Source organism: Salmo salar, chromosome ssa03 (assembly GCF_905237065.1).
Source record: "Salmo salar chromosome ssa03, Ssal_v3.1, whole genome shotgun sequence".
Taxonomy (NCBI): Eukaryota; Metazoa; Chordata; class Actinopteri; order Salmoniformes; family Salmonidae; genus Salmo; species Salmo salar.
In genome coordinates, this window is record NC_059444.1 from 29,167,212 (window position 1) to 29,192,689 (window position 25,478).

General features: G+C 43.6%; 1 protein-coding gene across 4 annotated transcripts in view; it reads right to left on the minus strand.

Moving 5' to 3' along the window:
• The window catches only part of LOC106599673 (oxysterol-binding protein-related protein 1), a 42,275-nt gene extending 25,118 nt beyond the window's left edge, over positions 1–17,157 (minus strand). For 2 of the 4 annotated variants that reach the window (XM_045714711.1, XM_045714712.1), the window contains exon 1: positions 9,373–9,507. Coding sequence is in view for 2 of the 4 variants with exons in the window: in XM_014190966.2 (XP_014046441.1) it covers positions 10,578–10,684; positions 11,575–11,653; positions 12,033–12,155; positions 12,269–12,370; positions 12,606–12,669; positions 12,823–12,896; positions 13,104–13,148; positions 13,282–13,349; positions 14,072–14,216; positions 15,340–15,425; positions 15,598–15,709; positions 15,838–15,912; positions 16,004–16,089; positions 16,193–16,316 (1,290 nt within the window). In the remaining 2 variants the exon portion in view is untranslated. Of the gene's footprint in view, positions 1–9,372; positions 9,508–10,577; positions 10,685–11,574; positions 11,654–12,032; positions 12,156–12,268; positions 12,371–12,605; positions 12,670–12,822; positions 12,897–13,103; positions 13,149–13,281; positions 13,350–14,071; positions 14,217–15,339; positions 15,426–15,597; positions 15,710–15,837; positions 15,913–16,003; positions 16,090–16,192 lie in introns of those variants that run through there. The other 2 variants (XM_014190966.2, XM_045714710.1) reach the window with 2 other exon arrangements.
• Between the last annotated feature and the right edge of the window lie 8,321 nt (positions 17,158–25,478).

Sequence of the window (25,478 nt, forward strand, 5' to 3'; positions counted from 1 at the left end):
TTGTTTTTTTATTTGTAATAAATTTCTAAAAACCTGTTTTGGCTTTGTCATTATAGGGTACTGTGTGTAGATTGATGAGGATTTTTTAAATTAATTTAATCCATTTCAGAATAAGGATGTAACATAACAAAATGTGGAAAAAGTGAAGGGGTCTGAATACTTTCCGAATGCACTGTACACACATACAGTACATACACTACATGACCAAAAGTATGTGGACACCTGCTCGTCGAACATCTTATTCCAAAATCACGGGCATTAATATGGAGTTGGCCCCCCCTTTGCTGCTATAACAGCCTCCACTCTTCTGGGAAGGTCTGGGCTTCTGTGCAGGTCAATCAAGTTCTACAACACCCACCTCAACAAATATTTCTCTATGGACCTTGCATTGTGCATGGGGGCATTGCCATGCTGAAACAGGAAAGGGCCTTCCCCAAACTGTTGCCACAAAGTTGGAAGCACAGAATCGTCTAGAATATCATTGTATGCTGTATCATTAAGATTTCCCTTCACTGGAACTAAGGGGCCTAACCATGAACCATGAAAAACAGACCCAGACCATTATTCCTCCTCCACCAAATTTTACAGTTGGCACTATGCATTGGAGCAGGTAGCGTTTTGCTGACATCCGCCAAACCCAGATTCTTCCTGCAGATTTCCAGATGGTAGTGTGTGATTCATCACTCCAGAGATCGCATTTCCACTGCTCCAGAGTCCAATGGCAGCGAGCTTTACACCACTCCAACTAACGCTTGGCATTACGCATGGTGATCTTAGGCTTGTGTGCGGCTGCTCGGCCATGGAAACCCATTTCATGAAGCTCCCGATGAACAGTTTTCTGTGCTGACGTCACTTCCAGAGGCAGTTTGGAACTTGCCATTGAGTGTTGCAACCGAGGACAGACGATTTATCAGCATTCGGCATTCAGTCCCAATCTGCGAGTTTGGCCTATCACTTCGCGGCAGAGCCGTTGTTGCTCCTAGGCGTTTCCACTTCACACTCGAGCTCGAGCCCATCTGAAGCACTAGCTTTGCTCTGGAGAACCATCTGGGAATACTTTGTTATGTAACGTGCCCCAGTGCCATTTCTCTCTCCTCACCCCCCCCCATCCTCTCGCCTCAGCACACAAAGCGCTATTTTAAGCTCTACTGAGACTGAGGCTCTGAGGCTGTACTCTGCGTTGGAAACGCCTGGGACAATCACAGCCCTCTGCCTTCCTACCCGGGAGCCTGAAGCTGCAAGCTTTAACTTTGTTTTCACGCAAGATGGGAAAGAGATTATGGGGCAAATGGCCCCCATCGAGGCTGTACATAAATTATTCATCAAAATGGGGTCATGGCTTCTTTACCACTAAGCGGTTTAGTCTCTCCACTCCCTCCCAGTTGTGCATTTAATTAAACATCTACATAATGTAGAAACTGCCATCAAAATTACTAAAAGGTTTTAAAAACAATTCTAATAACATGCACAGTTAGACAATGGATGCAAACACAGATGCAAACAGAATTTTTAAATCAGATATTTACTGAAATATAGCACATAAAACATTTTATTGGAACATAAATAGTTTGGGTGGGAATTCAGGTATTCAATTTGTCAAATTTCAATTTTGTGTTATTAGAATGCACTCATACAGTGCATTCCGAAAGTATTCAGACCAATGACTTTTTCCACATTTTGTTATGTTACAGCCTTGTTCCAAAATGAATTAAATATTTTCCCCCTCCTCACCAATCTACACAATATACCCCATAATGACGAAGCAAAAACGTTTTTTTTTGTAAATTTATACGAAATTTATAACAAATATTAGTTATTTACATAAGTGTTCAGACCCTTTGCTACAGAACGAGGCTCTAATTGAGCTCAGGTGCATCCTGTTTCCATTGATCATCCTTGAGATGTTTCTACAACTTGATTGGAGTCCACCTGTGGTAAATTCAATTGATTGGACACGATTTGGAAAGGCACACACCTGTCTATAGAAAAGGTCCCACAGAGCAAAAACCAAGCCATGACGTACAAGGAATTGTCCATAGAGCATTTCGCTACACCCGCAATAACATCTGCTAAACATGTGTATGTGACCAATAACATTTGAGACAGGATTGTGTCGAGGCACAGATCTGGGAAGGTTACCAAAAAATGTCTGCAGCATTGAAGGTCCCCAAGAACACAGAGGCATCCATCATTCTTAAATGGAAGAAGTTTGGAACCACCAAGACTCTTCCTAGAACTTGATGCCCGGCCAAACTGAGCATTTGGGGGAGAAGGGCCTTGGTCAGGGAGGTGACGAAGACCCGAAGGTCACTCTGACAGAGTGAATGCCAAGCATCACGTTTGGAGGAAACCTGGCACCATACCTACAGTGATGCATGGTGATGGCAGCATTATGGTCTGGGGATGCTAGTCAGGATCGAGGGAAAGATAAACGGAGCAAAGTACAGAAAGATACTTGATGAAAACCTGCTCCAGAGCACTCGGGACCTCAGACTGGGATGAAGGTTCACCTTCTAACAGGACAACAACCCTAAGCACACAGCCAAGACAATGCAAGAGTGGCTTGGGGACAAGTCTCTGAATGTCCTTGAGTGGCTCAGCCAGAGCCCGGATTTGAACCTGATCTAACATCTCTGGAGAGACTTGAAAATAGCTGTGCAGCGACGCTCCCCATCCAACCTGACAGAGCTTGAGAGGATCTGCAGAGAAGAATGGAAGCAACTCCCCAAATACAGTGCCAAGCTTGTAGCGTCCTACCCAAGAAGACTCGAGGCTGTAATCGCTGACAAAAGTGCTTCAACAAAGTACTGAGTAAAGGGCCTGAATACTTATGTAAATGTGATATTCAGTTTCTTATTTTTATAAATTTGCAAAAATGTATAAAAACCAGTTTTTACTTCGTCATTATGGGGTAGATTGATGAGGGAAAAAAAGCTATTTAATCAATTTTAGAAGAAGACTAACGTAACAAACACTGGAAAAAGTCTGAATACTTTGACATTGGCTTTCTAATGGTAACAGGCAGTTATATATTTTCTGTTAAAATAAAGAAAACGTTATGTACCTCATTTACACATGATACATTAATACATTAACATAATGGGGTGGAAGAGTGCAGCAACCACCAACAACTTGCTCTGTCTAGGCCTACCTGCACTGTCTAGACTGCCTCATTAATTACTGTTGATGTTACGTTGTGTTGCATCATTCAACAAGTGTGTCAATAGCAGGATACCCAAGGATTAAAAATCTAGAAGTTTGGCTCTAGATTATGCCTATCTATATAAACACTTTACATTGTTTGGGAGATTAGACATAATATCACTATAATCCGAGTGGTCATTTTCGGAAGTTGCTTTCATTTTAGCGCATCTAATTTTTAAACATTTCAACTGTATTAAATGATAGCTTTTCTTCCCATTTTTATTTCTTTCTTCTATTTCAATGTGATGTAAGTGTCGAGACGATGCGTTAAAATCTAGAAAATGTATTCTCCATTAAGCCCATTTCAGCCATTAACGGGGTGTGTTTTTAACCGGTCATTACAAACATTTCCGTGGCCGTAACATTAACGGGGAAAAGAAGACAAGCACAAGCAAGAGTATGAAAGCGATCAAGCTAGTGATATTTAAGTGACAAGTGGATTTTGCACCCTTCAAACACAGGAAATAGATGGCTGAAAAAGACAGATCCTTAGGTGGGCGGGGGATGCGAACATAATGGAGTAACATCAACTAAACGTGGCAAAAAAATGGTCCTGAGGCCTGTTCAAGAGAATGCAATGTTAAAGAACATTCACATCAGATGGCGCTGCAGCGGACAACAGCGGTATTACAGGCTCCTGACTAATTCTACTATTGTGTTTTTTATGCTGATCTTATTTATTATTTCTTTTTTTACATGACGTCTCCGCCATCATTTCCTATGACCAAGAACAGCGATCGCTAACTTCGATTAATGTCTACTTCGACAAGTCGGCTGCTCTGGACCAGGTCCAAATTCCATGGACTTGAAAGAGGAAGCAGCTGCGAAAAAGATGCAGGCGAGGCGGAGTCCAGACAAGACTACGTCGGCGAACAAATAGACTGCCATTGCCCTCTGTTCTGTTGGCGAACGTGCAGTCACTGGAGAACAAACTGGATGAGCTCTAGTCGAGACTAGATCATGGGACCTGAAAAACTGTTATATCCTGTGTTTCTTAGAATCATGGCTGAACGAGGACACAAATCAGACCATAATTCTATCCTTGTGCTTAGAGGCAAAATCTCAAACAGGAAGTACCAGTGACGAGCTCAATACAGAAGTGGTCCGATGAAGCGGATGCTAAGATACAGGACTGTTTTGCTAGCAGACTGGAATATGAAATTTACCATATCAGTCACCGGCTTCATTAATACGTGCATCAACGAAGTCGTCCCCACAGTGATTGTACGTACACACCCCAACCAGAAGCCATGGATTACAGGCAACATCCGCATTGAGCTAAAGGCTAGAGCTGCCGCTTTCAAGGAGCGATACACCAATCCGGACGCTTATAAGAAATCCCACTAAGACTTCCGACGACCCATCAAACAGGCAAAGTGTCAGTACACGACTAAGACTGAATCCCACTTGGCCGGCCCCGACGCATGACAGATGTGGCAGGGCTTGCAAACTATCACGGATTACAAAAGGGAAACCCAGCCGTGAGTTGCCCAGCAACACGAGCCTACAAGATGAGCTAAATGCCTTCTATGCTCGCTTCGAGGCAAGCAACACTGGACCATGCATGAGAACACCAGCTGTTCCGGATGACTGTAGCCGATTTGAGTAAGACCTTTAACAGGTTAACATTCACAAGGACGCATACTCAGAGCATGCGCTGACCTACTGGCAAGTGTCTTCATAGACATTTTTAACCTATCCCTGACACGGTCTGTAATGGGTTGTTCCACCTCAAAAAGCACAAGGAAGAGGATTTTGACACTCACCATCTTAGGTTGTTCTGAAATCTTCTCTTTCTTATTTGTATTTTACCCCCTTTTTTGTGATATCCAATTGTGATCTTGTCTCATCGCTGCAACTCCCCAATGGGCTCGGGCGAGTCGTGCATCCTGTGAAGTAAAGCCCGCCCAGCCAAACCCTCCCCTAACCCGGACGACGCTGGGCCAATTATGCGTCGCCCTATGGGATTCCCGGTCACGGCCGGTTGTGACACAGCCTGGAATCAAACCTGGGTCTGTAGTGACGCCTTAGACCGCTGCGCCACTTGGGAGGCCTGAAATAGTTTCTGTTGTTATAAACAGATAAGATTAGCATTTCTGTAATATTATTTTGTTTAAATATAATTTGGTCTCTGAAAAATTAAGCTAATTGATTGCATCTAAAGTGGGCATTTTTATTTCTAGGATTAATACACTGCTCAAAAAAATAAAAGGGAACACTTAAACAGCATATCCTAGATCTGAATGAAAGAAATAATCTTATTAAATACTTTCTTCTTTACATAGTTGAATGTGCTGACAACAAAAATAATCAATGGAAATCCAATTTATCAACCCATGGAGGTCTGGATTTGGAGTCACACTCAAAATTAAAGTGGAAAACCACACTACAGGCTGATCCAACTTTGATGTAATGTCCTTAAAACAAGTCAAAATGAGGCTCAGTAGTGTGTGTGGCCTCCACGTGCCTGTATGACCTCCCTACAACGCCTGGGCATGCTCCTGATGAGGTGGCGGATGGTCTCCTGAGGGATCTCCTCCCAGACCTGGACTAAAGCATCCGCCAACTCCTGGACAGTCTGTGGTGCAACGTGGCGTTGGTGGATGGAGCGAGACATGATGTCCCAGATGTGCTCAATTGGATTCAGGTCTGGGGAACGGGCGGCCAGTCCATAGCATCAATGCCTTCCTCTTGAAGGAACTGCTGACACACTCCAGCCACATGAGGTCTAGCATTGCCTTGCATTAGGAGGAACCCAGGGCCAACCGCACCAGCATATGGTCTCACAAGGGGTCTGAGGATCTCATCTCGGTACCTAATGGCAGTCAGGCTACCTCTGGCGAGCACATGGAGGGCTGTGCGGCCCCCCAAAGAAATGCCACCCCACACCATGACTGACCCACCGCCAAACCGGTCATGCTGGAGGATGTTGCAGGCAGCAGAACGTTCTCCACGGCGTCTCCAGACTCTGTCACGTGCTCAGTGTGAACCTGCTTTCATCTGCGAAGAGCACAGGGCGCCAGTGGCGAATTTGCCAAACGTCCTGCACGGTGTTGGGCTGTAAGCACAACCCCCACCTGTGGACGTCGGGCCCTCATACCACCCTCATGGAGTCTGTTTCTGACCGTTTGAGCAGACAAATGCGCATGTGGCCTGCTGGAGGTCATTTTGCAGGGCTCTAGCAGTGCTCCTCCTTGCTCAAAGGCGGAGGTAGCGGTCCTGCTGCTGGGTTGTTGCCCTCCTACGGCCTCATCCACGTCTCCTCATGTACTGGCCTGTCTCCTGGTAGCGCCTCCATGCTCTGGACACTACGCTGACAGACACAGCAAACCTTCTTGCCACAGCTCGCATTGATGTGCCATCCTGGATGAGCTGCACTACCTGAGCCACTTGTGTGGGTTGTAGACAACGTCTCATGCTACCACTAGAGTGAAAGCACCGCCAGCATTCAAAAGTGACCAAAACATCAGCCAGGAAGCATAGGAACGGAGAAGTGGTCCGTTGTCACCACCTGCTGAACCACTCCTTTATTGGGGGTGTCTTGCTTATTGCCTATAATTTCCACCTGTTGTCTATTCCATTTGCACAACAGCATGTGAAATTTATTGTCAATCAGTGTTGCTTCCTAAGTGGACAGTTTGATTTCACAGAAGTGTGATTGACTTGGAGTTACATTGTGTTGTTTAAGTGTTCCCTTTATTTTTTTGAGCAGTGTATAATTTTCAATAAATATAGTACCCAACATCTGATTTGGACCAAACTTTTTTCAAAAGCCACCCATGGACCCTCCACACCCTACGCCATTCCCACCCCAACAACGAGTATATAGTATCAGTTCTCTGTGTCTGACAAATATTATGTAGCTGAGGCTCGGAGTATTGTTTCTTTATCCTATGTAATGTACTCCCAGTGAAATTGGTAGTTTTTCCCCCCCGACAAATATGTCATTGAAGTTATGTTTATGTCCCATTCTACATCCTGATATTACCAGGTTCTGACCACTGGATGGTGCCGTTTCTACTAGAATGGGAAAAAAAGATTGAAGACCCCTCCTCAACGTTAGAGGGATAGTTCAGCCAAATTACAAAATGACATTGGTTTGCACTCCACACTGCCCTAACCCATCTGGACAAAAGGAATACTTATGTAAAAATGCTGTTCATTGACTACAGCTCATCACCAAGCTCAGGACCATGGGACTGAACACCTCCCTCTGCAACTGGATCCTGGACTTCCTGATGGGCCACCCCCAGGTGGTGAGGGTAGTCAACAACACATCTGCCATGCTGACCATCAACAAGGGGGCCCCTCAGGGGTGTGTGCCTAGTACCCTCCTGTACTCCCTGTTCATCCATGACAGTGTGGCCGTGCATGACTCCAACACCATCATCAAGATTACTGACGACACGACGGTGGTAGGAATAATCACCGACGACGATGTGGCTGCTTATAGGGAGGTCGTCAGAGACCTGGCAGTGTGGTGCCAGGACAACAACCTTTCCCTCAATGTCAGCAAGCCAAATGAGCTGATAATGGACTACAGGAAATGGAGAGGCGAGCTTCAAGTTCTTCGATGTCCACATCACTAAGAAATTAACATTGTCCACAGACACCCACACAGTTGTGAAGAGGGCACAACAGTGCCTCTTCCCCCTCAGGAGGCTGAAAAGATTTAGCATGGGTCCTCAAAAAGTTCTACAGATGCACCATTGAGAGCTGGCTGCATCACCACTTGGTACGGCAACAGCAAGGCACGCCACTGCAAGGTTCTACAGAGGGTGGTGATACGGCTCAGTACATCACTGGGGTCGAGCACCCTGCCATCCAGGACCTGCATACTAGGTGGTGTCAGACGAAGGCCCACAATATGTTCAAAGACTTCAGCCACCCAAGCCAAGGTCCAGAGTTTTCCCTTGTAGTGGGACAGCTTGTGCCCTGGCCCAACCGGTAAACAATGACTGTGGTCAGGAGTTTTTCCTAATCTGAGTCCCGCAGTCTGGAAAAAACTACTGTCTCTACCTAGATTACATGACTTTGGCCCTGAGTTCCCTCTGGTCAGGTCAGGTTTCCTAGTCAAGAAAAACTCAGGGCCCTATTAATCATGACATGTGAAGAATGGCTAGGTAGGCAGCAGCTGCAGCAGTAGTGACAACTGTGTCTGTGGCAGGAACAGTGGAATGAAGATGGATGGAAGGATTAGGTCTGATACTGTCCATCTCTCCCTCCTTGACACTCTGCTAGGTGTCTTAATCCCATTAGTCTGATCTAACACATTCAACTCAGAGGGAGCCGACACATCGTAGTACTTGTTCAGACTTATCATGTGATTTATTGTCAAAGCATCTAATCCCGTGTCGGCTGCCGAGCCAGTGAGCCCGTTTGACACTCACTTTGCATCTCTCACTGTGGACAGAATCTTCCAGAACACTACAGTCTTAACCTAGATATTCTGAGATCTATCAGACAGAACTAGCCCAGGAACAGCAAACAGAAGGCAATGTATCCAACCACCGTGTGGTCATTCAAATACCATCTCAAACTGTTATTTTTAAACAGTGATCTACTTTTTCCAGACATATTTGTTTCTTACAATGAAGCTGATGAAAGATAGTGGTTGATGAATACAGTCATACCGTCAATGACTTACTGCATTCAAACCGTATTGCAGAGGAACTCTACTGTCATACAACCTTCCCTCTAGTTATGCCATATAGCACCAGATGTTAAAGTCCAAGTTCATTGAACACAGTATTAAGGTAAGCACTGCTTGTCCTTACTGTATTGTTAAATTCTCAAAAATGTTTAATCTCTTCTCCAGGTACTTTTCCTAATGCTCTAACGAAATGACAGAGTACACTACAATAAACCCCAATGTCATAAAATAACTCAGAATTCCAGATAAAAGTCATAAATGCACTGAACACTATGCGAACCCCTCTTCGTGTGTACTCAATGCCCCACTTCACCATCAGAGCAGTCAAGGCAACTTGTTCTGAATGTAAAACGCCTGTTTAGAATAATCTCCTACCGACAACATTGAAAAACTACACACCTGAACAATCTTCAATTACAAAGCCCCACAATGGAACAAGCAGGGTCTACAGAGACCAGTCTATTGCAAATAGACCCAGTAGAAAATGAAAACAAAGAGAGGATGTTTGTCTGTACCTGTGTGGATGGAGGGTACTACTGTCACCGATCCTCCTTTCTCCTGTCCGGGACGCTCTGCTGGGTGGTGGAAGTGTGCCTGCTTGCGTGTGTGTGTGTGTGTGTGTGTGTGTGTGTGTCTGTGTGTGTGTGTGTGTCTCTGCCTGAGCATTAATATGCACACGCTTCAGTTCTGTTTCTAAACGTGCAGCGTTTCCCTTGACTGAGTGTGTGTGTGTGTGTGTGTGTGTGTGAGTGTACTTGGAGGAGCGTTGTAGTGTGTGTGTGCGCGCGTGCCTGTGCTGATCTGCGGGCCGAGTGCAGAGCTCAGCATAAAAGCGGATCTTGCTCAGCTCTGTCCTTGCTGCAGGCTCGCGCCAGTGATTAATAAACTGTTGTACTTATGTCCAAGGGCATGGCCCGGCCATTAGGACAGGTGTAAACACACACACCCCTCCATACTACACACATACACAGCCATCAGCCCTTCCCAATCCACTACCCCCAGTCACACTCAGATACTGGCCAGTCACAACAGGGGGATGGGCTAGAGGCTTTCTATAACCCATTCATCATGAATGAATCAGCCAATAAGAACACAGCACGTAAACAATTGTGTAAGCATCAATACGAGTGAACGGGCTAGATGCTCTTCATCAATGAATTTTGAATCACATAGTATCACAGCCTGTTTGGTCTTTTTAGGACCAATTCCCCCCTTTTTAACAGAGGCATAGCATGTCCTCTGGTTGGAAAGATGATAGATGCTCCACATGAAACAGCCCTCTGAGTAAAAAAAAACAATGTGACCAACAAATAGTTTAAAAATAGCCTGGGTCGCATACAATTCCAACAACGTCTTAGGGGGAGTGTTGCTGATCTAGGATCCTTTTAGATTATAATGAATATGATTATATGTACAGGGGGGACCTGATTCTAGATCAGCACTGAGATGCTTTATGACTGAGGTGGAGGTGAAGTTGGAGGGGTGAGGTAGAAGTGAGGTTGGAGGGGTGAGGTAGAAGTGAGGTTGGAGGGGTGAGGTGGAAGTGAGGTTGGAGGGGTGAGGTAGAAGTGAGGTTGGAGGGGTGAGGTAGAAGTGAGGTTGGAGGGGTGAGGTAGAAGTGAGGTTGGAGGGGTGAGGTAGAAGTGAGGTTGGAGGGGTGAGGTAGAAGTGAGGTTGGAGGGGTGTGCTAGAGGTGAGGGAGATATAGTAGTTTCCTTACCTCCTGTTGTTTGGAAAACAGGCCCAGACAGAAGCGTAGGGCAGAGCTGGTCTCCCTGGAGAGGTCACTGGTCTCTCTGGCCTTCAGCAAGAGAGGAGTAGCCAATGCTGGAACAGAGGAAAGAGTTAGGGCCATAGAGATATACAGTCAACACTATACTGGTCTATCTAATTCTGTGGCTAGGCCTTTCACACCATCCGACAATTACACACATTACATAAACGTTTATTTTAACCAAAGGTTAATCATATCCTAAACTCTTCATTGAATAGTGGTCCTTGCTGAGGCGTGTTCCATAGAATTTACAGGGTTAATACATGCCAATATCAGTAAAAGGGGCACTGTGATCGAATGACAAGATCATTTAATTGACTTTAACATGTGGTCTGATTGTGTTCAGATCTGTCTAACCTATGTATTCTGCGCAGATTTCTCCTCAGTCTGGATGCAATCAGGCTACCAAAAGCACATACAGTGGTCGACATCAGCACTCCTCCCACAAGTGTCCAGAAAACTTGTGTTTTGGGACCGAGAGACATTTTTCCATGATAACGTAGAAGGAAATAAGTTCATAGCGTGTTAGGAACGTGTTTGCTGACCTCATAAATGCTAACCAGCTAGCTAATATAAAAAAATATTTTTTTAAAGAGTTATGCTAACCCATTTGCAATCCCTTTAGCATTGCATGCTAGTTAGCTAATGCCATCAGTTGTTGTTGTTATTATTGTTATTTTCATATTTTGCCTATTTCACCGTTTGTAGAATGCATACTGGCATTTGAATATAGCGTGGGAAAAGGGAATCCGGACATGGTAACCACATTTAAATGTAGATGCATGGCGTCTTTGGAATTCCATGATCAGAACTCTATGATCAGAATACTAAAGCTGCATGAACTGTCAAGTCTAGACACGGCCATTGACCGACAGACAGTAAATGAGAGAGACTGGCAGAAGCTGTGAAGGAGCAGTGAGAACATGAATAGGAGATCTCTTACTGTTGTTCTCCTCATTCTTCAACATGGACAGAAAAATAGACACTTGAGTCTCCAATTTCTGCTGGCAGGCTTCAGCAGCCTGCAAAGGAGCGAGAGAGACACACTTCACCTTGTGTGAGTACACACTGGCCGCACACAGCTTTGATAGGACGCTATTCACTTTTCTTGGCACACTGAACCTTGTATTCAACACTATACTTGACAGTGGCCGGAATTCAACAATGAAAATGTAAGACCTGGGCACTGTGATTGACTTTCACAGATGACTGATGCTTGAGCCGTCATCCGAAGGCATTTACAGCCAACGCGATCTAAATAAACATGAAGGAAATTGCCTTTAAAAGTCTATTGTAGTGCGGATGTTAATCTGTGTTGGTTTGAATCCCGGTCTGATTATGTGTGTGTACGTGTGGCATTCGGTGGAAAATATACAGCTGGTGGAAAAGAATTGCGCTGACCTGGAGGGAGTCTGTTAGGTCCCCCAGTGTATCTTCATCCCCCTCCTCATCCTCAGTGGTCTGCTCCTGGGTGGTGTTACAGCTGCTGTAGGCCGTATGCTCCTCCAAGGCATCCAGCCATCTCTGCACGCACACACAAACAAATAATCACCCCCCCACAAAAATAGGCCTATGTGTTGTAAACTATGAAGTGCGGTGTCCCAAACCACATATTATCTATCCTAGGAGAACTTCACTTTTCTGATAGCCTCTGGATCTGTCTTAGATGACACCTTAAAGTGATGGAGACTGTGATCAAAGCACCGGAGGCTGAAGAAGCACTTGTCCCATGTTTTTACCTGGAGGAATATGAATCAAATTCAGTGAAACATAAACAATATTCAATAGAGATATGAAAATAGGTATATCTAATATCAACATAACGTGATTAAAATGCATTCCAAGAATGGAGATGTTGGGTTTTGGAGGGTAGGCCTATAAGTGACAGTAAAGGGTTGATTGTCTTTTGTGCTGTTCACATCGCAATGTTTGGTAAAGCATTGAACACAGCACCCTGACCTGGTGCCTACCTACCCTGCAGTGAGCTTTCATCAGAGCCTTAGCGCCTTGCTTCCGGACATCCGCCACCGCATCAGCTCTAGAAACAAAAACAGAAAGATTACGATAAAGAGCTTTTCACTGTACTACCTCAAGCTCTTCAGGGGGAAAACAGGAGGAGCAAGGTGCTGTGTATGCAATAGGGAGGGGAGAGAGAGAGAGAGAGGAGGGGGAAGAAGGTTGGAGGACTCACTGTCTAGGGTACCAGGACAGGACCCCATCTTGAATGACCACCCAATGGGAACGCCATGACAGGAACCTGGAACTCTGTATTGGACAGGGCCAAAGAAAGCGTCGCTATATTATATTAAAGGATGTCAGTTTTCAGAAGTTTCAGAGTAACACTAAACACCACGGGTCTATACTGTACACATTATACAGTAGGTACTGTATGAAATCATTAAATTACATTCAAGAATGTATAGAATATTTCAGAATATAGGAATATTTGTTGTGAATAAAACATAAGAATACCTTCCACAGGAGGCCTTCGAACTTCTGCACACCACTAACTGTATCCTTAAGGGAAGAAAAAACATTTCTGTTTCATGAGTATTTTGTAAGTCATGATTTCATTGAAAACTAGAGCATTGGACCGATGCTTTTAACAGTATCAGCAGCTTTTCACTGCAGTGTTCTTCTCGCACCTCACCTTGTCACGACTGTCCTCCAGAATCTGCTTAATCTCCTCACTGCAGGCCAGGTCAAACACTGTTTGGTCTGCAACAGAACCAAGGCATTTATCAGACCATTATCAATTACCTCCATCTAAAAATCTTATTTAACTGTACAGTATATAAGAATATGATATATGAACTGTGTAAATAGTATTTTTGTTGTCTCTTGGTGTCTTTCCAATATATAAAACTCTTATTTTTTTCATTTTTATTGAATGTAATATCTTATGTTGTTTATGTCTATAACTGTTCTGTACCTTGTCATGTATTTGTACGTTTTATGTGGATCCCAGGAAGAGTTGCTGCTGCATGGGCAGATGCTAATGGGGTTCCAAATAAACTAAACTAAACCCCCTACCAGCTGACAGGGAGGGAGGCAGTGAATACACCACATAGGATGTTCCCAAATGGCAATCTATACCCTATATAGTGGAGTGCTTTTGATCAGGGCCCATAGAGATAGGGAAGGTGCCATTAGGGACGAAGTCAGATACCAGCTAAGTAGGCGTATCGTTTGTTTATCAAAAGTGGTAATCTAAATCTATACACCTCTTTTTTTACACATTATGAAACTTAAGTGATGATGATTTCAAACTACATCCAGGCTCTATCAAATGTAATATCCATGCAAACAAAGTCCTACTTACAAAAAATAATATTTTTTCCATTCAAAGGACGTGCATGGTGAGGATAGGTCAATTATGGTTTACCCAAAATTCTGTGTGTTTTTATTTTCTCAGTGGACATATCAGTAGGGAAACATACCACTCTTGTTCTTCATGCTGTAGCTAGCTCCACACTTGAGCAGCTTTCCAACACACTGCTTCTGCCCCCTGTAGGCAGCACAGTGTAAAGGCGTGTTCCCCTGCAGGTCTCTACAATCGATGTCAGGAGGCCGCTTCCTGCTGAGCTGAAAAAGAAACATCTAAAGTGAATGAATTAAGCACATGGTGTCTTAACATTCACATAACATGCATGCATGTAAGTCAAATCTGCCTGTAAGCAATCAATGTGCAAACGACATGGGTCCTCAGATCCTCAAAAGGTTCTACAGCTGCACCATCGAGAGCATCCTGACTGGTTGCATCACTGCCTGGTATGGCAACTGCTCGGCCTCCAGAGGGTAGCGCGTACGGCCCAGTACATCACTGGGGCCAAGCTTCCTGCCATCCAGGACCTCTATACCAGGCGATGTCAGAGGAAGACCCTAAAAATTGTCAAAGACCCCAGCCACCCTAGTCATAGACTGTTCTCTCTGCTACCGCACGGCAAGAGGTACCGGAGTGCCAAGTCTAGGTCCAAGAGGCTTCTAAACAGCTTTTACCCCCAAGCCATAAGACTCCTGAACATCTAATCAAATGCATTGCCCCCCCCTCTAACACCACTGCTACTCTTATCTATGCATAGCCACTTTAATAACTCTACCTACGTGTACATATTACCTCAATTACCTCGACTGGCCGGTGCCACACTTTGGTTCTGTACCCGTACCCCCTGTATATAGTCTCACTATTTTTATTTTCCTGCTGCTCTTTAACAATTTGTTACTTTTATTTCTTATTTTTATTCATTTTTTTTAAACTGCATTGTTGGTGAGGGGCTTGTAAGTAAGCATTTCACTGTAAGGTCTACAACTGTTGTATTCAGCGCATGTGACTAATACAATTTGATTTGATGTGTATAGAACCAAACAGGTTTGTGGCAGAATCTTGGATCCTCAATGGAAGAACTAGGTTGACCTCTTCAATTACGAGGTCAGTAAGCAAGCTGAAGACAATAACATGAAAGCTCAAGTCATGTGTACGGTGCTTAATCATCAAGAAGACCAAAGCCACGCTTCTACTACCCCATTCTGAGGTTAAGAGGCTTTGCCCCAAATGGCACCCTATTCCCATATAGTGCACTACCTTTGACCCGAGTCCTATGGGCCCGATAGATCTCTGGTTAAACGTAGTTCTCTGTTTAGGGGATAGGGTACCATTTGGGAGGTAACCAGAGGTTCAGTGGAGGGTCAGAGATGATCAGATGCTGACCAGCTCAGACAGGCTGAAGACGTCTCCCTCTCTGGCCGCCTCCAGAAGTTTCTCCTCCTGTCTCCTCTCAGCTCTTCTCTCTGCAGCTGCACAACATTAAACAGGGTTTGTGAACCAGGATAGTGTTCAGTAGGGCACACTGTAGCAAAACATTATGCAAAGGAACATTCTAAACGTTTGACTTACTGAACACAATCTAGTACAGCGATGAAGAGTCCATCAATCATTCCTCTATTACAATCCAGAATCACAACCTACCCTCCAGCATGGTGTTGATTTCATCATCCTCAGTGACAGCTTTAGGGATCTGTGCTTTCCCGTTGATGATAGTGGAACTGGCATCATATCGCAGCAGCAACAGAACTACCTCCTGTAAGAGAAAATAGGATTACATTCTCCATAGAAATGCACCACTAAGTAGCTGTGCACACTGCACACCTGAACAGACATGATCTTGTACACATGTGTATCTCTGTAAAAAGCCCATGAAAAGTTTACCTTTCTTCCTGCTAAGGCAGCTTTGTGTAGAGGCGTGTCGCCCATGCTATTCTGCAAATTCACATCAGCACCAGCCTAACAAACAGACACATACTGATGCTCACACATATATTTTAGGAAAATACACTAGGTCAAACATACATAATATAATCTGTATTATTCTCACCTTGAGCAACTCCTCCACAACATCTTTGTGTCCAAAGTAGCAGGCCAGATGTAAAGGTGTCCAACCTGCACTGGTCTTGGTCTTTCCTGGGCCATCACACCAGTCATTTAACAGTAGTCTGATTACCAGAACAGCAACAGGCTTCTCAACATAAGATGATACATTAGACTACATTTAGTTAAAGGGTACCTCTGCAATTGATGTTGAGTCTGAGATCTTGCTCAATCCGTAGCTGCAGAAGACACTGGATGAGAGAGAGGCTTCCAGTCTTGGCATAGTGGAGTAACTGCTCCTCAGGGTCTGACAGGTCCATCACTTAAACTCAGAACTGCGTTATTGTAGGTAAAATATACTTACATGTGGATGTCTCACTTAGCTATCTTAATAAATTCCCTTTTAAAAAATGTATGTCGCTCTGGAGCGTCTGCTAATTGACTAAAATGTAAAAATGTACAACTATAATAAAACAATACATAGCTCAATAATTACAGATTGACACTTACTAAATCTGCATCACTGTTAGAATTTCTGATATAACTAAATTACTTGTAATCATTCATGTAAATTGACACATTTCTGGGTAGTTGCCAGATTCGCTCTCCTCACCAGGAGTGTATTCATGATTGAAACCGTTTAAGAACCAAACGGAACAAAACCTACATGAATTTCTCCAATAGAAACTCTCGTTTTCGTTGCACAACGGTTTCTGTTGCAAAACGTACTGCAACAAACAAAACGTTTTGCAACAGAATCGGCGTAATGAATACAACCCTGAACAAACAAGTATTGATATTCAACTCAACGTGTAACGTGCGAAAATGTTTACAAGCACCGACATTCACTTCAAGTGAACCTCGAGCAATAAAAACATTATATTCAGCGTTGATATTCGGGACATTTAGTTCTGTTCTCGCGCTTGAAATTAACATTTGGTGGTTGCAAGAGTACAGAAAAGTTTCGGCAAGTGTTCGTGTCGTTTCTGGTAGGCTACACAAGACTGTATTTCTTCTAAACCTTGGTAATTTAATGAATTAGCAGTCCAGATATTATAACTCACATACGTTCCGCGGTAAACAACGTTGACTGCATTAACGGTTGTATTGACAGTGCATAATGGTGAAATTGGATATGGATGTCAGCTGACAAGGACTGGAACGTGATCTGTGGACGCACGTGACCAATTTAAAACAGCTCAACATTTTAGCATCGATCTAAGAAACAATATTTGTTTTAAAAGATGTTTAAATCAGATTTCAAAAGTCACAGGGAGTTAAGAAAAGTAATTGAATGGAGCATGCTGTTGCTCATTTGAACATGCGTAGTTCTTATATTATAGACAAGATGGAAGTACTGCAATGACCCATACCCCCAGATTTGTAGGCTATGTAGTACTATTTATTATTTAGTAACTCGGCTATTAGACTAGAAACAATACATCATTCCTTTGTGATGTGCAGTGACATATACATTTTCACCCCCACACTAAAACACAAACACAAGCCTACCTGGGAAAAAATATTAAAGAAATGCCAACTCTCCAGGGACATTAACCTGCATATTCCACCTTTATCACTAGAAATTCAGGCCAGCACCCTCCTCTAATGGAAGCTGGAGCCAATAGAGACCAGGCAGGCCACTCAGACCGAGAGTGGTCTTGTTAGTAGTGATGATGTGAGTTCCGGAAGCCCCAGTATGCAGCCATTGGGACTAATGAGGGTCATCTCTGTGTCTGCCGCAGGGGGCCAAACATTCTCCTCCTGGGGCTTGAAAGCCAGGCACATTGCAGCGCATGGCAGGCCATTAAGGCCCGCACTAAGGGGGTAACCAGAGGCCACTCAGGAAATGAGGTGGCAGGCAGAGATGTATGTAGTCTAAACTTAGTATTCAGGGATGGAGAGAGAAGTAGAGAGATATTGATATACACTGAGTGTTCAAAACATTAGGAACACCTGCTCTTTCCATGACATAGACTGACCAGGTGAAAGCTACTGTATGATCCCTTATTGATGTCATTTGTTAAATCCAGTTCAATCAGTGTAGATGAAGAGGAGACAGGTTAAATAAAGAATTTTAAGCCTTGAGACAAATGAAACATGGATTGTGTATGAGTGCCATTCAGAGGGTGAATGGCCAAGACAAAATATTTAAGTGCCTTTGAATGGGGTAAAGTAGTAGGTGGCAGGCGCAACGATTTGAGTGTGTCAAGAACTGCAACGTTGATGGGTTTTTCACACTCAACAGTTTCCCATGTGTATCAAGAATGGTCCACCACCCAAAGGACATCCAGCCAACTTGACAAAACTGTGAGAACTATTTACATTTTAGCAGACGCTCTTATACAGAGCAACTTACAGGAGCAATTAGGGTTAAGTGCCTTGCTAAAGGGCACGTCTGCAGGTTTTTCACCTAGTCGGCTCAGGGATTCAAACCGGCAACCTTTTGGTTACTGGACCAACACTCTTAACCACTAAGATACCTGCCACCCTGTCTTGGAGTCAACAAATCAAATCAAATGTTAGTGATGGCTGTTTAACAGTCTGATGGCCTTGAGATAGAAGCTGTTTTTCAGTCTCTCGGTCCTACCTCGCCTTCTGGATGATAACGGGGTGAACAGGCAGTGGCTCGGGTGGTTGTTGTCCTTGATGGTCTTATTGGCCTTCCTGTGACATCGGTGATGTAGGTGTCCTGGAGGGCAGGTAGTTTGCCCCCGGTGATGCGTTGTGAAGACCTCACTACCCTCTGGAGAGCCTTACGGTTGTGGGCGGAGCAGTTGCCGTACCAGGCGGTGATACAGCCCGACAGGATGCTCTCGGTTGCGCATCTGTAAAAGTTTGCGAGTGTTTTTGGTGACAAGCCGAATTTCTTCAGCCTCCTGAGGTTGAAGAGGCGCTGCTGCGCCTTCTTCCCCACGCTGTCTGTGTGGGTGGACCATTTCAATTTGGTCGCCCGATGTCATAGGAAGACCAAAAAGATCATCAAAGACATCAACCATCCGAGCCACTGCCTGTTCACACCGCTACCATCCAGAAGGCGAGGTCAGTACAGGTGCATCAAAGCTGGGACCAAGAGACTGAAGAACAGCGTCTATCTCAAGGCCATCAGACTGCTAAACAGCAATCACTAACTCAGAGAGGCTGCTGCCTACATGGAGACCCAATGACTGGCCACTTTAACAAATGGATCACTAGTCACTTTAAACAATGCCACTTTAAATAATGGCACTTTAATAATGTTTACATAACTTACATTACTCACATCATATGTACAGTTGAAGTCGGAAGTTTACATACACCTTAGCCAAATACATTTAAACTCGGTTTTTCACAATTCCCAACATTTAATCCTAGTAAAAATTCCCTGTCTTAGGTCAGTTAGGATCACCACTTTATTTTGAGAATGTTAAATGTCAGACTAATAGTAGAGAGAAGGATTTATTTCAGCTTTTATTTCTTTCATCACATTCCTAGTGGGTCAGAAGTTGACATACACTCAATTAGTATTTGGTAGCATTGTCTTTAAATTGTTTAACTTTGGTCAAATGTTTCAGGTAGCCTTCCACAAGCTTCCCACAATAAGTTTGGTGAACTTTGGCCCATTCATCCTGACAGAGCTGGTGTAACTGAGTCAGGTTTGCAAGCCTCCTTGCTCACACATGCTTATTCAGTTCTGCCCACAAATTTTCTATAGGATTAAGGTCAGGTCTTTGTGATGGCCACTCCAATACCTTGACTTTGTTGTCCTTAAGCCATTTTGCCACAACTTTGGAAGTCGTTGTCCATTTAGAATACCCATTTGCGACCAAGCTTTAACTTCCTGACTGATGTCTTGAGATGCTGCTTCAATATATCCACATAATTTTCCTGCCTCATGATGCCATCTATTTTGTGAAGTGCACGAGTCCCTCCTGCAGCAAAGCACCCCCACAACATGATGCTGCCACCCCCGTGCTTCACGGTTGAGATGGTGTTCTTCGGCTTGCAAGCCTCCCCCTTTTTCCTCCAAACATAACAATGGTCATTATGGCCAAACAGTTCTATTTTTGTTTCATCAGACCAGAGGACATTTCTCCAAAAAGTACGATCTTTGTCCCCATGTGCAGTTGCAAACCGTAGCAGTGGCTTCTTCCTTGCTGAGCGGCCTTTCAGGTAATGTCGTTATAAGACTCGTTTGTACCTGTTTCCTCCAGCATCTTCACAAGGTCCTTTGCTGTTGTTCTGGGATTGATTCACACTTTTCGAACTAAAGTACATTCATCTCTAGATGACAGAACTCGTCTCCTTCCTGAGCAGTCTGATGGCTGCGTGGTCCCATGGTGTTTATACTTGCGTACTATTGTTTGTACAGATGAACATGGTACCTTCAGGCGTTTGGAAATTGCTCCCAAGGATGAACCAGACTTGTGGAGGTCTACACATTTTTTCTGGGGTCTTGGCTGATTTCTTTTGATTTTCTCATTATGTCAAGCAAAGAGGCACTGAGTTTGAAGGTAGGCCTTGAAATACAGGTACACCTCCAATTGACTCAAATTATGTCAATTAGCCTATCAGAAGCTTCTAAAGCCATTTCATCATTTTCTGGAATTTTCAAGTTGTTTAAAGGCACAGTCAACTTAGTGTATGTAAACTTCTGATCCACTGGAATTGTGATACAGTGAAATAATCTGTCTGTAAACAATTGTTGGAAAAATTACTTGTGTCATGCACAAAGTAAATGTCCTAACCGACTTGCCAAAACTATAGTTTGTTACAAGAAATTTGTGGAGTGGTTGAAAAATGAGTTTTAATGACTCCAACCTAAGTTTATGTAATCTTCCGACTTCATCTGTATATACTGTATTTTATACCATCTATTGCACCTTTCCTATGCCGCTCGGCCATCGCTCATCCATATATTTATATGTACATATTCTCATTCACCCCTTTTAAGATTTGTGTGTATTACGTAGTTGTTGGGGAACTGTTAGATTACTTGTTAGATATTACTGCACTGTCGGGAACTAGAAGCACAAGCATTTCGCTACACTCGCATTAACATCTGCTATGACAAATACAATTTGATTTGATCTGACTCATTTCCCTACACAATCCTTCCATTAGTTATTTCCCCCCATTAGAATTCTATGCCCCAGGTGTTTTCCCCATCAGAATTACTCCATTCAAACGAACTCAGTGTATTCTAATCAGACAGAAGTGTCATATCAGCCATTACGATGGCTTTGAACTTGTTTCAGTGAAAAAGAAGGTGCCAAAAATAACCACCCCTCCACTGCATGCATTAATCAAACCATATTCATCAGTTCAGGCCTGATCAGGGAGAACAGGGATATGGGTGATGCTGAGCTCGTTCCCACTAATTAGCTTAGCAATTATTGTAAGCTGTCACAGTTCTTTAGCCCCAGTCTGGACCGCGTGTGCTCCAGAACATAATCCTCCTCAAATGACAAGATAATGGAGGCAGAGAGAGGCCACCGCTTCTAAAGGAACCTGCAGATATAATCCCTACAGGGACCTTTTAGGGAGAGCGAGAGAGGGTGGGATGGAGGGGGAGAGCGAGAGAGAGAGAGAGAGAGATAGAGGAAGAGAGAGAGGTATAGAGGGACATTTCAGCTTTTATGCTGAAATCTCCCAATTGTGTTTTCACAGTAGTTACTGCACCTCGTCATAGTTTTGTTAATTTAAATATTCCAACACATATATAAAGCTAAACCAGTTCAGAAAGGGAACCCGAGTGCCCGCCTCAGCTGAGCATCAGCTTAGATTGCACAATTAGATGCTAGTAACAATCACGCCTACCTTATTTGGCGGTCTATTTAAACTGACTGGTTCTGCTCAAACATCCTGCTGCCGCTTGCTGCTTACTGCTAGTATGTAGCTTAACTTCAGAACATCTAAGAAAGGATACAGCCATGAGCAAGATGTGCTTACAGGTATACCATGTTGCTATACTGTGACAATTTTGCTACTGCTATACTGTGAACGCGTAGATACATGTATATGCTCTAAAAGTTTCTACACAGTTGCTTAATAATGTAATTGAATTATAAACAGCAAATGCACCCTTCCTCTTGTTTACATTCTGTTGTTTACTTCCTGATGTGAGACAGGAGAGGAGACCTATTAAAACCTAATTTAGCAGACAAACAAACAGACAGATACACACAAACACACACAATACAATCTCACAGAGAGAGAGAAAGAAATAAATAAATAAAGAGATTTAGTCATAGATCAATAACCCTCCTGCATGGATCCTTTTCCCCTGCCACGGTGTGAACACATCACTGGTACTTACTGCTGGATGTGCAAAACATACTGAATAAAGCATCAGTCTGAATTGGAAATACACAGTTAGGTTTTTACTGTTTGGTACTACAGTTTCTGAAGGTCACATGGTTGTCTGGGAAAAAATTATTTGTTGGCAGGAATCTAATAAGACAGCCATCTGGCGTACTGCGAGTCGCCTCCTGAGTGTTCGAAATCTGGGCAGGGTATTCCCTGCCTTCCCTGTAGCTCAGTTGGTAGAGCATGGTGTTTGCAACACCAGGGTTGTGGGTTCGATTCCCACGGGGGGCCAGCACAGGAAAAAAAAATCTATGAAATTAAATGTATGCATTCACTACTGTAAGTCGCTCTGGATAAGAGCGTCTGCTAAATGACTAAAAATGTAAAAAATGTATTCCAGTACCTGGTTGACTGGGAGGGTTATGGCCCGGAGGAGAAGTACTGGGTCCACGCTAGGAACATCCTGGACCCAGCCCTCATCGCTGAGCTCCGGCACCCCGATCAACCAGGTATTGGCCCGGGTAGGATACCAGGTGGTGCCTCTGGGGGGGGGTGTACTGTCACATCCTGTTTCACACCCTGATCTGTTTCACCGGTCTTGTGCTTTGTCTCCACACCCCACCAGGTGTCTCCTATTATCCCCTGTATATTTATACCTGTGTTGTCTGTCTGTCTGCCAGTTCGTCTTGTTTTGTCAGGTCTTACCAGCGTGTTTTCCGTTGCTCTAGTTCTTGTTTTCTAGTCTTCCCGGTTCCCGACCTTTCTGACTGGCCTGAGTCTGCCTGCCGTTATGTCCCTTTTTGACTCCGATTACGAACCTCTGCCTGCCCTCGACCTGCCCTTTCGCCTGCCCCTTTGTTATAATTATTCAGAGAACCGAACCATCCGCCTCCTGTGTCTGCATCTGGGTCATATCCTGAGTCGTGATAATCAAGATGAAAGCATTTTGAACAGATTAATATTTCTTTAGGCTAGTAGTATTGGATTATTGCAGTCATAAACAAAATTGTACACCAATTAACAATCAGATTATTATCAAATAGTAAAATCCTACACTATCAAAATAATTTCAATGTAAATACAAAAAGATAATACCCTCAACTAACACAGTTCCTCGTGATCAGTTACTTGATTGACAACACTGTTTGAGACAAAACAATCTGAGGGTGTGGTGGTGGTACACTGCTATCGGATTAGCCAACAGGCTACGCTGGTATTTAACTCTTATAAAATAAATAATAACTGTTCAAAGCGTAATCACGACTTGGCATGCCCTTTGGCATCTAAATGAGCTCTAACGTACCTGCAGGGAAATGCAATAATGTGCATCTCCATTCGGTCTGCTCTGAAATGACTTTTATATTCCGTGAACATGGCAATTCCACATTAATGTGTGGAAGGGTGTCCATCTATCTGAGCAAAAAAAGGTCAAAATTGTGAATGGCTGGAAATGATATATTATTAATTTTTGAGTACGACTGAGCTGCAGTATTAACCCAATCTGAAAAATAACCTCAAACCAAAGGACGACAATACATACAGATGTACAGTGCCTTGCGAAAGTATTCACCCCCCTTGGCATTTTTCCTATTTTGTTGCCTCACAACCTGGAGTTAAAATTGATATTATTTTTTTTTGGGGGGGGGGGTTGTATCATTTGATGTACACAACATGCCTACCACTTTGAAGATGCTAAATATTTTTTTTATTGTGAAACAAGAAATAACACAAAAAAACTGAACTTGAGCGTGCATAACTATTCACCCCCCCAAAGTCAATACTTTGTAGAGCCACCTTTTGCAGCAATTACAGCTGCAAGTCTCTTGGGATATGTCTCTATAAGCTTGGCACATCTAGCCACTGGGATTTTTGCCCATTATTCAAGGCAAAACTGCTCCAGCTCCTTCAAGTTGGATGGGTTCTGCTGGTGTACAGCAATCTTTAAGTCATACTACAGATTCTCAATTGGATTGAGGTCTGGCTTTGACTAGGCCATTCCAAGACATTTAAATGTTTCCCCTTAAACCACTTGGGTGTTGCTTGAGCAGTATGCTTACGGTCATTGTCCTGCTGGAAGGTGAACCTCCGTCCCAGTCTCAAATCTCTGGAAGACTGAAACAGGTTTCCCTCAAGAATTTCCCAGTATTTAGCGCCATCCATCATTCCTTCAATTCTGACCAGTTTTCCAGTCCCTGATGATGAAAAACATCCCCACAGCATGATGCTGCCACTACCATGCTTCACTGTGTGGATGATGTTCTTGGGGTGATGGGAGGTGTTGGGTTTGCGCCAGACACAGCATTTTCCTTGATGGCCAAAAAGCTAATTTTAATCTCATCTGACCAGAGTACCTTCTTCCATATGTTTGGGGAGTCTCCCACATGCCTTTTGGCGAACAGCATTTTTTCTTGAAGCAATGGCTTTTTTCTGGCCACTCTTCTGTAAAGCCCAGCACTGTGGAGTGTACGTCTTAAAGTGGTCCTATGGACAGATACTCCAATCTCCGCTGTGGAGCTTTGCAGCTCCTTCACGGTTATCTTTGGTCTCTTTGTTGCCTCTCTGATTAATGCCCTAATTGCATGGTCTGTGAGTTTTGGTGGGCGGCCCTCTCTTGGCAGGTTTGTGCTGCCATATTCTTTCCATTTTTTAAATAATGGATTTAACGGTGCTTTGTGGGATGTTCAAAGTTTCTGATATTTTTTTATACCCCAACCCTGATCTGTACTTCTCCACAACTTTGTCCCTGACCTATTTGGAGAGCTCCTTGGTCTTCATGGTGCCGCTTGCTTGGTGGTGTCCCTTGCTTAGTGGTGTTGCAGACTCTGGGGCCTTTCAGAAAAGGTGTGTGTGTGTGTGTGTGTGTGTGTGTGTGTGTGTGTGTGTGTGTGTGTGTGTGTGTGTGTGTGTATATATATATACTGAGATCATGTGACACTTAGATTGCACACAGGTGGACTTTATTTAACTAATTATGTGACTTCTGAAGGTTGCATCAGATCTTATTTAGGGACTTCATAGCAAAGGGGGTGAATACATATACACGCACCACTTCAGTTTTTTATTTATATTTTTTTCAATTCACCAATTTTGACTATTTTGTGTATGTTCATTATATGAAACCCAAATAAAAATCAATTTAAATTACAGGTTGTAATGCAACAAAACAGGAAAAACGCCAAGGGGGATGAATACTT